General features: G+C 43.3%; 1 protein-coding gene across 2 annotated transcripts; it reads left to right on the top strand.

Annotated features, from left to right (window-relative positions):
* Positions 1-3,672: 3,672 nt before the first annotated feature.
* LOC117656956 (progonadoliberin-2) lies at positions 3,673-12,724 on the top strand. Of its 2 annotated transcripts, XM_034405123.3 has the most exons (4): positions 3,673-4,656; positions 8,409-8,580; positions 10,155-10,238; positions 12,684-12,724. In XM_034405123.3, the coding sequence occupies exons 2-4, from the start codon at positions 8,443-8,445 to the stop codon at positions 12,720-12,722; spliced, it is 261 nt and encodes an 86-aa protein (XP_034261014.2). In that variant the 5' UTR covers positions 3,673-4,656; positions 8,409-8,442; the 3' UTR covers positions 12,723-12,724. The 2 variants fall into 2 exon arrangements, with proteins under 2 accessions (XP_034261014.2, XP_034261012.2); XM_034405121.2 differs by lacking the exon at positions 3,673-4,656 and having other exon boundaries at positions 8,192-8,580.
* The last annotated feature ends 398 nt before the right edge of the window (positions 12,725-13,122 follow it).

Below are 13,122 nucleotides of genomic sequence, written 5' to 3'. Positions count from 1 at the left end.
ACCCCATCCGATGCTCCCAAAGATCCCAAAGACCCCCAAGGATGGGTGCACCACCCTGTCCCATGCTCCTGAAGACCCCTGGGACGTCATGAAGACCAAGGATGGATGCTCCACCCCATCTGATGCTCCCAAAGACCCCTGAGAGGACAAGAAGACCAAGGATGGATGCACCACCCCATCCGATGCTCCCAAAGATCCCAAAGACCTCCAAGGATGGGTGCGCCACCGTGTCCCATGCTCCTGAAGACCCATGGGAGGTCAAGAAGACCAAGGATGGATGCTCCACCTCATCCGATGCTCCCAAAGACCTCCAAGGATGGATGGACCACCCTGTCCCATGCTCCTGAAGACCCATGGGAGATCAAGAAGACTAAGGATGGATCTCTCACCCCTCCTATGCTCCTGAAGACCCCTGATAGGACAAGAAGACCAAGGATGGATGCTCCACCCCATCCAATGCTTCCAAAGACCCCAAAGACCTCCAAGGATGGATGTGCCACCCTGTCCCATGTCCCTGAAGACCTCTGGGAGGTCAAGAAGATCAAAGATGGATGTGCCACCCTATCCCATTCTCCTGAAGACCCCTGGGAGGTCAAGAAGACCAACGATGGATCTCTCACCCCCTCCGATGTTCCCGAAGACCCCTGATAAGACAAGAAGACCAAGGATGGATGCTTCAACCCATCCAATACTTCTGAAGACCCCCCCTGAGAGGTCAAGAAGACCAAGGATGGATGCTCAGCCCTATCCCGTTCCCACCAGAGGTCATCCATCAGCGCCATCAAGGCCATCCCAGCTCCAATGTTGTGTATTTTTGTGTGTGTGTATGTGCGACAAAAACTTCAGTGACAGATTTCACAAAACATGTTTCTTAAATTAGCTCTAGCCCGCTACGGCTTCCTTTGCAAGATGAAACGGCCCCTTGTCCACCTGGCTGATGTTTGTTTATCCTCTCCATCCAGTCCTCGGCTGATGGGCTGATGAGACCGTGGACCGTGAGGCAGGAGAAATGACGCGCTTCTTGGCATCCGACCTCCCGACACACCGTTTGTTTGGGTTAAGCTGTGTTTGCTTTTTTCTTTCTTTCTTTTTTTTTTTTTTAAGTACACAATTTCAGAAGAAACTGGACGGGATAAAATTAGTCCGTGGCCTTGCTTAAAATTAGATTTGCAAGGTTTCCATGCAGAGGGAGGCAAAGGGTGACTAGTAGATGATGCTTCCTGTTTTTGTAAACTTTATTTTTCCCCCTCTCTTTTGATCGTCATTAAAACAGGAAGAAGTTCTAATCTGTTGCTGTTACCAGAGGTGGTATTCAGCCGGTTCGCACCGGTTTGGGAGAGCCGGTAGTAGAAATCACAGGGGACCCGCTCCGGCTCTATGCTGTCCTATTTAGGCATGTTTTTGAGGCTGGGCGCATGCGCGGAAAGCGCGCGCACAAGCAAAGCGCTCACACGGGGGTGAAATCCAGAAGGTTCTGACAGGTTCTGGAGAACCGGTAGCGGAAATTTTGAGCAGTTCGGAGAACCGGCAAATACCACCTCTGGCTGGCCCCAGAGTGGGGAGGGAATGGGGATTTTGCAATATCCTTCTCCCAGGAGTGGGGAGAGAATGGGGATGTCAGGTTTCGAGGTCGTCTCAAATAAATTGCATTTCAAACAAAGTCTTTGAAGAAAAACTCCCATTTATTAAGCACGATATTCTAACTCCGACTTCATCTCAGCCAACACTGATTTCCAGACCCAAAACCCTCCCTTTCCGTTCCCCACTCCCCTGCACTCATTGGCCATCTTCCAAGTCACTCTACCCCTAATCTACTGCTCCAGCTCAAAGGAATTTCCCCCCTCCCATCCCATCTCCTAGGGGATATTATCTCCAGGGAAAATAAGTAGATGAAAAGTCAAACGTCCCCTTCCAGACGCCTCCGCTTCTCCTTCTTATGTCAGCACTAGAGTAAATGCAGCTTGAAGTGCTGACAGGGGATTTTGTAGTATCCTTCCGCTGGAGTGAGAAGGGAATGGGGATTTTGCAGTATCCTTCCCCCAGGAGTGTGGTGGGAATGGGGATTTTGCAGTATCGTTCACCTGGAGTGGGGTGAGAATGGGGATTTTGCAATATCCTTCCCCCAGGAGTGGGGTGAAATGGGGATTTTGCAGTATCCTTCCCCTGCCATGCCCACCAAGCCACGCCCACCAATCCACACCAGACCACGCCCACAGAACTGGTAGTAAAAAAAAATGTACTCCACCACTGCGCTCACATTTTTGGTGCTGGGAGAACCGGTAGGTTCAATTATATGAATCCCACCTCTGGCTGTTACCCGAAACTAGCTTCAGAAATACACCTGATCACTTTGGATTCTTGGGAGATCTCCGTCCGCACTTTCCAATGGTCAATTAATGCCTCTGTTCGTGTTTGTAAAGAGATTTTGTGGCGTCAGACTGAACAAAGATACAAGCAGTTCTGAGACTGATGTGTGAATTTCAGTTCACCGAAGTTCCTTCTCTTCCAGGGGCTTTTCTAGCACTAACGACAGACAATCCAGATGTTGCTGGGTTCCAGATGCTGTCCAACTTGGAGGTTGGCTGCAGCTGAAGGGAGTTAGAATCACAGCGTTGAAAGAGAATCAGTTGCCCCGACCTCTATTAGATCAAGATTTTAGCTTTCCTGGATGATGATTACTAGAGCTTGAATCTTAACTAAAACAGCCTTATGTGGCATGCCCACTTGCTGAGCCCACATGCATTTGTATATGTATTTTAAAAACAGCTGGAATCTTAAAAGAACACCCAATCTCTGTTTTTTTCAGAAGAAATGTTGCAAGTTACTATATCTATCTATCTATCTATCTATCTATCTATCTATCTATCTATCTATCTATCTATCTATCTATCTATCTATCTACCTACCTACCTACCTACCTACCTATCATCTAGCTATCTAGAATGGAATGGAATGGAAAGGAAAGGAAAAGGAAAAGGAAAAGAGAAGAAAAGAAAACTTTATTGTCACTTTGAAATGTACACTAATTGGCATACATTAAAATGAAATTTCATTACATACAGCTCTCAAAGGGTCACCACCTCCAATATACACATGAACATGACAAATAAATACAAAATTATGTATATACCCACATATACTGTATTATATCTATCGATCGATCGATCGATCTATAATCTATCAATCTGTCTGTCTCATTTGTCTATATTTCTGTCTATATCTGTCTGTCTGTCTGTCTGTTTCTATCATCATCTCTCTCTCTCTCTCTCTCTCATTAACTATATCTATCTATCATTATATCTTTCTATTGATATCTCTCTATCATCTACCAGTATGTCTGTCCATCCATCCATCCCCATATCCATATCCATATCCATATCTATATCCATAATCTATCTATCTATCTATCTATCTATCTATCTATCTATCTATCTATCTATCTATCTATCTATTTATCTATCATCTATCTATCTATCATCTATCTATCTATCTATCTATCTATCTATCTATCTATCTATCTATCTATCTCTATCTCTCTCTTTCTATGTATCTATGCATCTATATCATTCATCTATCTATCTACCTATTATTTATCTATCTATGTATCTATCTATCTATCTATCTATCTATCTATCTATCTATCTATCTCTATCTAATCTAACATCTCCATCTATTTATCTATCATCTATCTCTGTCTTATCTAGAATTTCTGTTGCTAAGTGAGACATTTGTTAAGTGAATTCTGCCTCATTTTACAACCTATCTTCCCCCAGCTGTTAAGCGAATCACTGCCGTTGTTAAGTTAGTCACATGGTTGTTAAGTGAATCTGGGTTCCCCACTGACTTTGCTTGTCAGAAGGTCGCGAAAGGGGGATCACATGATCGCGGGACACTGCAACCGTCGTAAACCTGAATCAATTGCCAAGTGTCCTAATTTTGATCCGGGAATGCCAGAACGGTCGTGAGTATGAAAAACGACAATAAGTCAACTTTTTCCAGTGCCATTGTAACTTTGAACGAACTGTTGTAAGTCGAGGACTACCTATATGGTAGAATTCCCTAACAAGAGCCATGGTGGCACAGTGGTTAGAGTGGAGCATTGCAGCTTAAGTCTGCTGCCTGCCAGCAGTTCGATCCTGACCGGCTCAAGGTTTGACTCAGCCTTCCATCCTTCCGAGGTGGGTAAAATGAGGACCCAGATTGTTGGAAGGGCAAGAGGCTGACTCTGTAAACCGCTTAGAGAGTTCTGGAAAGCACCGTGAAGTGGTATATAAGTCTAAGAGCTTTTTGCTATTGTCCCATCCAAATTTCCCCCACAGCCAATCTTGCTTAGCTTGCAAAGCTTAATCTAAGCCACTTGCTGGCTGAGACCAACTGATGCTAAATATTTTATAAGGCTTTTTCATTAAATCTTTGCAAGATCAAGAGAAGTCCAAAGACAGACTGCCGAAAAAGTCCCGGCATTGCACAACCTCAGCAAAGCATCCTAGAGACTCAAAAGACCTTCCACGGAGTTTTAAGATGCAGCTAACGTCAAATTGGGTGACCAATGACTTGCCCGGCACACGGGAAGGGACTATAAGTATCCACAGCGGAGGGTGTGAGCATCGGTCAGATCTCCGGGACGAAGGAGGAGGACTTAAGAATCCATCGGAGGTGAGCAGATTTTTTTTTTTTTTTTTTGCTAAGCTTCTCTTAACAAGTTTGCGTCTTCTGAGCAATTTAAGGGAGGGATACGAAACTGCATGTTCAGATGGGCAGGTATATATATTGCAATTGCAGGCAATGTCAGATGGCAAAGATGCAAAGTTCCTTGGGTTGTATTACGATGCTTTTTTTTTCTTTTTTTGCCCACCCCAATCAGTGAGCCGTGGGTGGCTGCCGAACCTGGTTGCACAGGTGAAATGGACAGCCACAGTGTAGCCTTGCCAAATTGGGTCATGGAGGATTGAAACAAGCAAGGTATTTGACATCTGCTGTTAAACCAGGATTGGGTTGCAGGCAGTAATGTGCCTGTTTTCTTTCATCATTCTTTGCTCAATTTCAGGGGTCGTTCTTTGCTTTGCGTTGTTTAAAGTTTCCTCTCTGGTGCCCAGCTCTAGGAAAACAATCAAAGCGTGTGGCAAACGGTTTTTTTGAAGGAAAAAAGAGAGAGTTCCTTCTTAGGGGCAGCTAGGCTCTAGAAACAACTAATGTGAACAGTAGGCTTTCTTATTTCATCAAGTTGGCCTGGCCTAAATCTTTCCCCCTTTTAAATGTAAATTTTAATTTGTTTTTAAATTATTGGGTATTTTAAATTTGTCTCAGCCAAATTATTTAATTCGTTTTTATTCTGTTTTAAATTTTTGTATTTATGTGTTTTATTCTGTGGCTGTTCACCGCCCTGAGTCCTTCGGGAGTAGGGCGGTATAGAAATCCAATAAAAACAAAAACAGATGCTGTAAAAGAGAAGGAAGGAAGGAAGGAAGGAAGGAAGGAAGGAAGGAAGGAAGGAAGGAAGGAAGGAAGGAAGGAAGGAAAGGGAGGGAGAAGGAAGGAATGAAGGAAAGGAAGGAAGGAAGGAAGGAAGGAAGGAAGGAGAGGGAGGGAGGGAGGAGAGAGGGAGGGAGGGAGGAAGAAAGGAAGAAGGAAGGAAGAAAGAAGAGGAAGGAAGGAAGAAAGAAGAGGGAGGAGAGGGAGGGAGGAAGAAAGGAAGAAAGAAGAAAGAAGGAAGGAAGGAGAAGGAGGAAGGAAGGAAGAAAAGAAGGAAGGAAGAGAAAGAAAGGAGGAAGAAAAAGAAAAAAAAGAAAGAAGAAAGAAGAAAGAAAGAAAAAGAGAGGGAGGAAGGGAGAGAGCAGAAGAGAAAGAAAGAAGAAAGAAGAAAGAAAAAGAAGAAAGAGAAGAAAGAAAAAGAGGGAGGGAGAGAGAGGAAGGAAAGAAAGAAAAGAAAGAAAGAAAAAGAAAGAAAGAAAGAAAGAAAGAAAGAAAGAAGGAAAGAAAGAAAGAAAGAAAGAAAGAAAGAAAGAAAGAAAGAAAGAAAGAAAGAAAGAAAGAAAGAAAGAAAGAAAGAAAGAAAGATGTGGAGCCAGCAGTATAGATTACTACCAATAAAGGAGAATATTTGTAGCTCAGGGTTGAAATGAGGGCTCCTTGGTGCTCTGAGCTTGGTTGTTTTCTTGCAGACATATCATGACCCAACTAGGTAACGTCATCAATGCTACAAGGGATTGGAGGAAGAGGAGGAGGAGGACTATGGGGTCCTTGGTGCTCTCTGAGCTTGGCTGTTTTCTTGCAGACGTTTCATCACCCAAACTTATAAATGCTGGTGCAAGAAAACAACCAGAAAGCAGCATTAAAGGTGCTTTTTTTCAGGAGACAATGGGACTTTCTTGGTTTTTCTTTGAAGACGTTTCGCTTCTCATCCAAGAAGCTTCTTCAGCTCTGATAGGATGGCGGGGAATGGAAGGATTGATATTCCTTGCAGACAGCTGGTCATTTGCATCCTTTTAGAGGGTCGTTGAGGTCACTTGGAGGTTTATTTGGTGTCCTCAGGGTCACAAAGTGAATGGTGCAAATGATTCCTGTAGTCTGCAATTTTTTTCCTCCGGAAATCCATTCCTACTCCCACACCATTCCAAGGGTGCTCATCCCAAATTTGGAATGGATTTCCAGAGGAAAAATGGCAGACTACAAAAACCATTTGCACCACTCACTTTGTGACCCTGAGGACACAAAGAAACCTCCAAGGACTTCAACAATAAACTGTTTTATATATTTATTGTATATAAACCTCCCTTCCTTCTAGCACTGATGACGTTCCCTACTTGGGTAATGAAACGTTTGCAAGAAAACAGCCAAGCTCAGAGAGCACCAAGGACAATACCTACTGAGGTGGATCCCTTATAAATATGCCCCTCTGGTTGTTTTTTTGCTTGCTTGTTTTAGTTATATTTTTATGGATTTTAATGCTGTTTAGTAATAATTGTGTAAATAGTTATGTAAATAAATAAATTCCAAGACAAATTTATTTATTTATTATTTATTAGTTCGATTTATGTGCTGCCCTTCTCCAAAGACTCAGGGCGGCTTACAATGCTTTTAAGCAATAGCCTTCATACTTTTGTATATACCTGCTTAGTAGGGCTTTCGGCCCCCACAAGCGGTGTTCTTTTTTATACAAAGTCAGCTTATTGCCCCTACAAACTGGGTCCTTATTTTACCTACCTGGGAAGGATGGAAGGCTGAGTCAACCTTGAGCCTGGTGAGATTTGAACTTGCAGTAATTGCAGGCAGCTGGCAGCTAAGTGCTACTTTAACAGCAGTTTAGTCCACTGCGCCACCAGGCACACAAATTCCTTGTGTGTCCAATCACACTTGGCCAACAAAGAATTCTATAGTTTTAGATGATGACTATTGTATATTTTTAGTGTTTTACTAGATTGTTATATGCTACTCAGAGTCCATAAGATAGGCAGCCATATACATTTGATAAATGAAAATAAAACGTAAAAAATAAAATAAAATCTAAACATTGCTTACCACTAACAATTCCGAAAGAGCCTTGGTGGCACAGCGGACTAAAGTGCTGTTAAGTAGCACTTAGCTGCCAGCTGCCTGCAATTACTGCGAGTTCAAATCTCACCGGCTCAAGGTTGACTCAGCCTTCCATCCTTTCGAGGTCGGTAAAATGAGGACCCGGATTGTGGGGGCAATAAGCTGACTTTGTATAAATATACAAAAGGATGAAGGCTATTGCTTAACGCATTGTAAGACGCCCTGAGTCTCCGGAGAAGGACGGCATATAAATCGAACCAATAAATAAATGAATGAATAAAGTGGGAGGGCTTTTATGGCCTCCAATCTGCCATAGTTGCTGTAAAATTTAAAAACTCTAATCTCATGACGTAGATTTATATGAGCAAAATACTACTTCTTGGTAGTCTTTATTTGAGCATGTCCATTTTCAACCTCAAACCACACAACTATGTTTGGGGTTTAAATCATAGTTTTAAACCCCAAACATAGATTTAAAACATAGATTTAAAACATGGCTTTAAAACATAGCTTGAAAACAGATTTAAAACTATGAACATCTACCAGCTAACCCAAGAAACAGGCATTAGAAATATAAATCAAAATTATTATTTTTTTCCAAAGAGTTTTGAACACCGGAAGAACCCGAAATAAATGCTAGAATTTGGTGGCCGTTGGGTAGAAGACATTGCCATGCCTACCCTTAAAATTGCATCTCAAAGAATGCCGCTGTAGGGAGCACAACATCTTGAGATGATCTTGAGGGACAGAAGAAAAACTTGGCCGTTATCTCCATCATTGTGGTTGTCTTAACAGGACTGGGTTGAGACTTGAATGCTTATGGTAACCCGGCCAAGAAATATTTCCACATTTCCATTCTTCTCCCGTCCTTCCAGATTCCGCAGAGATAGCGGGGTTGAAGACCACATCATGGTGTACGAAAGATCCCTCTTGGTCTTCCTCTGCATCGTTTTTTCTATCGGCGTGCAACTGACAAGAACTCAGCACTGGTCCCACGGCTGGTATCCTGGAGGCAAGCGAGACATTGCGTTCCCTGGAAACCTTGAGGTATATCAACGCTAGCCTAGATCCCCTGTCCATATCGCTCATTCCAGATGCATTAAACTGATGATCTTCGCCCCAGGGAGCCAGCTAGTCAAAGAGGATGGATCAATACTTGGGGTGGCTGCCAGCTCAGGGAAGACAGGCCTAAAATTGACTGTTTTAATTTTGGTCACCACACTATTAAAAAAAGATGTCCTAGAAAGAGTGCAGAGAAGAGCAACTGAGATGATTAAAAACTAGAGACTAAGACATCTGAAGAATGGTTGCAGGAACTGGGTATGGCTAGTTTAATGAAAAGAAGGACTAGGGGAGACATGATAGCAGTCTTCCAGTATCTCAGGGGCTGCCCCAAAGAAGAGGGAGTCAAGCTATTCTCCAAAGCACCTGAAGGTAGGGCAAGAAGCAACAGGTGGAAACTCATCAAGGAGAGAAGCAACTTAGAACTAAGGAGGAATTTCTTGACAGTGAGAAGAATTAATAAGTGAAACAAGTTGTTTCAGAAGTTGTGAATGCTCCAACACTGGAAGTTTTTAAAAAGATGTTGGATAACCATTTGTCTGAAGTGGTGTAGGGTTTCCTGCCTAAGTAGTGGGTTGGACTAGAAGACCTCCAAGGTCCCTTCCGACTGTTATTCTATTCTATTCTATTCTATTCTATTCTATTCTATTCTATTCTATTCTATTCTATTCTATTCTATTCTATTCTATTCCACTCACTCCACTCCACTCCATTCCATATTCTATTCTATTCTATTCTATTCTATTCTATTCTATTCTATTCTATTCTATTCTATTCTATTCTATTCTATTCCACTCACTCCACTCCACTCCATTCCATATTTTCTATTCTATTCTATTCTATTCTATTCTATTCTATTCCATTCCATTCCATTCCATTCCATTCCATTCCATTCCACTCCACTCCACTCCACTCCACTCCACTCCACTCCACTCCACTCCACATTTTCTATTCTATTCTATTCTATTCTATTCTATTCTATTCTATTCTATTCCATTCCATTCCATTCCATTCCATTCCATTCCATTCCACTCCACTCCACTCCACTCCACTCCACATTTTCTATTCTATTCTATTCTATTCTATTCTATTCTATTCTATTCTATTCTATTCTATTCTATTCTATTCTATTCTATTCTATTCTATTCTGAACAGTTGCAGGAACTGGGCATGGCTAGTCTAGTGAAGAGAAGGACCAGGGGAGACATGATAGCATCTTCCAATATTTGGGGGGTTGCCACAGAGAGGAGGGGATCAAGCTGACACCTGAAGGCCAGACAAGGAATAATGAATGGAAACGGATCAAGGAGAGATTCAGCCTGGAAATAAGCAGGAATTTTCTGACTGTGAGAACAATCCACAGGTGGAACAGAAGTTGCCTTCGGAAGTTGTGGGAGCTTCATCCCTGGAGGCTTTCCAAGAAGAGACTGGACTGCCATCTGTCAGAAATGGTGTAGGGTCTCCTGCTTGGGTGAAGGGTGGGGTTGGACTAGATGACCCACAAGGTCCCTTCCAACTCCGTCAATCTGCAATTTTCTCTTCCCTCGTCTCATTTCCAGGACTCTGAAGAAGGCAAACTTTGTGATGGAGAAGGCTGCCCATATCCAGAAGTCCCAAGCGATAAAGTGATGAAGCACTTACTGGTAAGCAGTTGAGATTTTGTCTATGGAGATCCTCAATCATGCAGGTCAGGGATGATTGTACCGAAAGTGCTTTTCCAAAAGGCAGCTGGACTTTCCATTTCCCCTTGGAAAACGTTTTGCTTCTCATCTAAGTTCTGAAGAAGCTTCTTGGATGAGAAGCGAAATGTTTTCCAAGAAGGAAAAAAAAAAAAAAAAACCCAAGTAAATTGGAAAAGCAGCTTTGGGACAAAAACATTGAATTCTTCTTCTGGAGAAGTTCATGCCATTTGATGAAAAGATCCAGTGTAGGAAAGCTTCTTGGGACCTTGTTGGGGAGAAGTAAGAGGAGTTGTATGTGGGACACGGTGGCTCAGTGGCTTAAGATGCTGGGATTGTCGATCGAAAGGTCGGCAGTTCAGCGGTTCAAATCCCTGGTGCCACATAACGGGGTGACCTCCCGTGACTTGTCCCTGCTTCTGCCAACCTAGCAGTTCGAAAGCAGGTAAAAAATGCAAGTAGACAAAATAGGGACCCCCTTTGATGGGAAGGTAACCACGTTCTGTGCGCCTTTGGCGTTGAGTCATGCCGGCCACATGACCACGGAGACATCTTTGGACAGCGCTGGCTCTTTGGCTTTGAAACGGAGATGAGCACCGCCCCCTAGAGTCGGGAACGACGACTAGCACGTATGTGCGAGGGGAACCTTTACCTTTAAGATGACTTGTAGGATGAGCTTCAATGAGATTGAGTAACACCTTCTTTTGAGTTCTTACAATGTTTGAGGAAATAGGTTGTCCAAGGAGCAAAGCACGAAGGCTAAACAATATTCCAAAAAAGGAATCACAAATAGAAATATAATTGTGGTGACGTTTAGAGACAATTCAAGATTTCTGCAGAGTAAACCAAGAGCAACTCTGATCTTCCTAAATAGAGTAAGCCGAGACATGATAACCAGATTACGGCATACAGGCTGATAAAGAGAAGAATGTGAAGAGTAGGTGATATAAGGAGTAGCACAGGCAGTCCTCGACTTACGATCACAATTGAGCCCAACATGTCTGTTGTTAAGCGAGATATTTCTTAAGTACGTTTTGTCCCGTTTTACGACCTTTCCTGCCATGTTGTTAAATGAATCGCTGCCGCTGTTAAGTTAGGAACATGGCTTCCCCATGAACTTTGCTTGTCAGCTTGCAACCGTCATGTGGATGCCGGCGTCCCGGTATAGCCAGCTGGTGCCATCGCTGGCTATTGGGGGCGAGTCACTGACCCCCACAGAGGGGGCTCGCAACTTGGGCGTCCTCCTGGACACACGGCTGTCTTTAGAAGAGCATATGACGGCCGTGGCCAGGGGGGCTTTTTATCAGGTTTGCCTGAGACGCCAGTTGCGCCCCTTTCTGGATCGGGACTCCTTGTGCACAGTCACTCATGCCTTGGTCACGCCTGGACTACTGCAACGCTCTCTACATGGGGCTCCCCCTGAGGAGCACCCGGAGGCTCCAGCTGGTGCAGAATGCGGCCGCGCAGGTGATTATGGGAGCGACGTGGCGCTACCACGTAACACCTCTCCTGCGCGAGCTGCATTTGCTCCCGGTGGTCTTCCGGGCGCGCTTTAAGGTGTTGGTTCTCATCTTTAAAGCGCTCCATGGCTTAGGGCCAGGGTATTTGCGAGACCGCCTGCTGCTACCGATAACCTCCCACCGGCCAATACGCTCTCACAGAGAGGGCCTCCTCGGGGTGCCGTCGGTCAGGCAATGTCGGCTGGCGGCCCCCAGGGCGAGAGCCTTCTCTGTGGGGGCACCCGCCCTCTGGAATGAGCTGCCTCCTGGAATACGATTGATCTCGGACCTCCGGACCTTCCGTAAAGCCCTGAAGACGTTTTTATTCCATCAAGCTGGCCTAGCCTAAATGGGATTTTAAATTTTATGGATTTGGGGGTTTTAAATTGGGAAGCTAGTGATTTAATTCTTTTTAATTATCTTAAACTTTTGTATTTGTATGTTTTTTTAATTTTGGCTGTTCACCGCCCTGAGTCCCTTCTGGGAGAAGGGCGGTATACAAATTAAACAAACAAACAAACAAACAAATAAATCTGTGTCAGTTGCCACGCATCTGAATTTTGCAATGGTTGTTAAGTGTGAAAAATATTTCTAAGTCACTTTTTTCAGTGCCGTTGTAAGTTCGGTTACTAAAAGAATCGTCGTTAAGTCAAGGGCTATTTGTATATGAATATTCCAGTTCAGGTGAAGTCATTTTTATATTGTGACTTTGGATTCTTCCTGAGGCTATTCCAATTAATCCAAAGGAGATCCTCAAGACAGGTGTATAATTTACATTATTCAGTCCATGTTGCTGTGATTTGCTTTTATGTTTTGTTTCCAAACCAGTTTTTATTCTTCTTTTAAAGTTAAAACTGCAACAATACAATAAGTTCTGTTGATGACGAGACCATATTTTCAATTTTATCAGGCTGGCATCCTGACTGGACAATTTCAGAAAAAGAAATGAAGGGGGAAAAAAAGGAAAAGAAAAAAAGAACCCCTTTCTTGAGGAAGACGGGCAGCCTAGAAACATGAAATATATATATATATATAAATGAAATATAAATAAACAAACAAATAATGGTTTGTGTGCTTTTGGAAATGATTCACTCCTCAACGTGAGATTTTCTCCCTCCGACATCTTGTTGACAGAATTCATCCTTTGTGAATTTGAGAACTTCTGAACCACGAAGCCGACATTACATTCCCTACATCATCATCGTCTTCTTTTAACGACCCCATAATCCCTTGCGAGGTGGAGTCTGGGCAACCGAATGGAGCTGAGTGTTTACTGGCCGGATGCCCTTCCTGTCGCCAGTATGGAGTTTTTTTCAGCAGATATATACTCAGTGTGCCCAGAGAGAGAA

This window comes from Pantherophis guttatus, chromosome 8 (assembly GCF_059756535.1).
Source record: "Pantherophis guttatus breed Tessera chromosome 8, ASM5975653v1, whole genome shotgun sequence".
NCBI lineage: Eukaryota > Metazoa > Chordata > Lepidosauria > Squamata > Colubridae > Pantherophis > Pantherophis guttatus.
The sequence above is the reverse complement of the archived record's forward strand: the minus strand, read 5'-3'. Positions and strand labels throughout refer to the sequence as shown.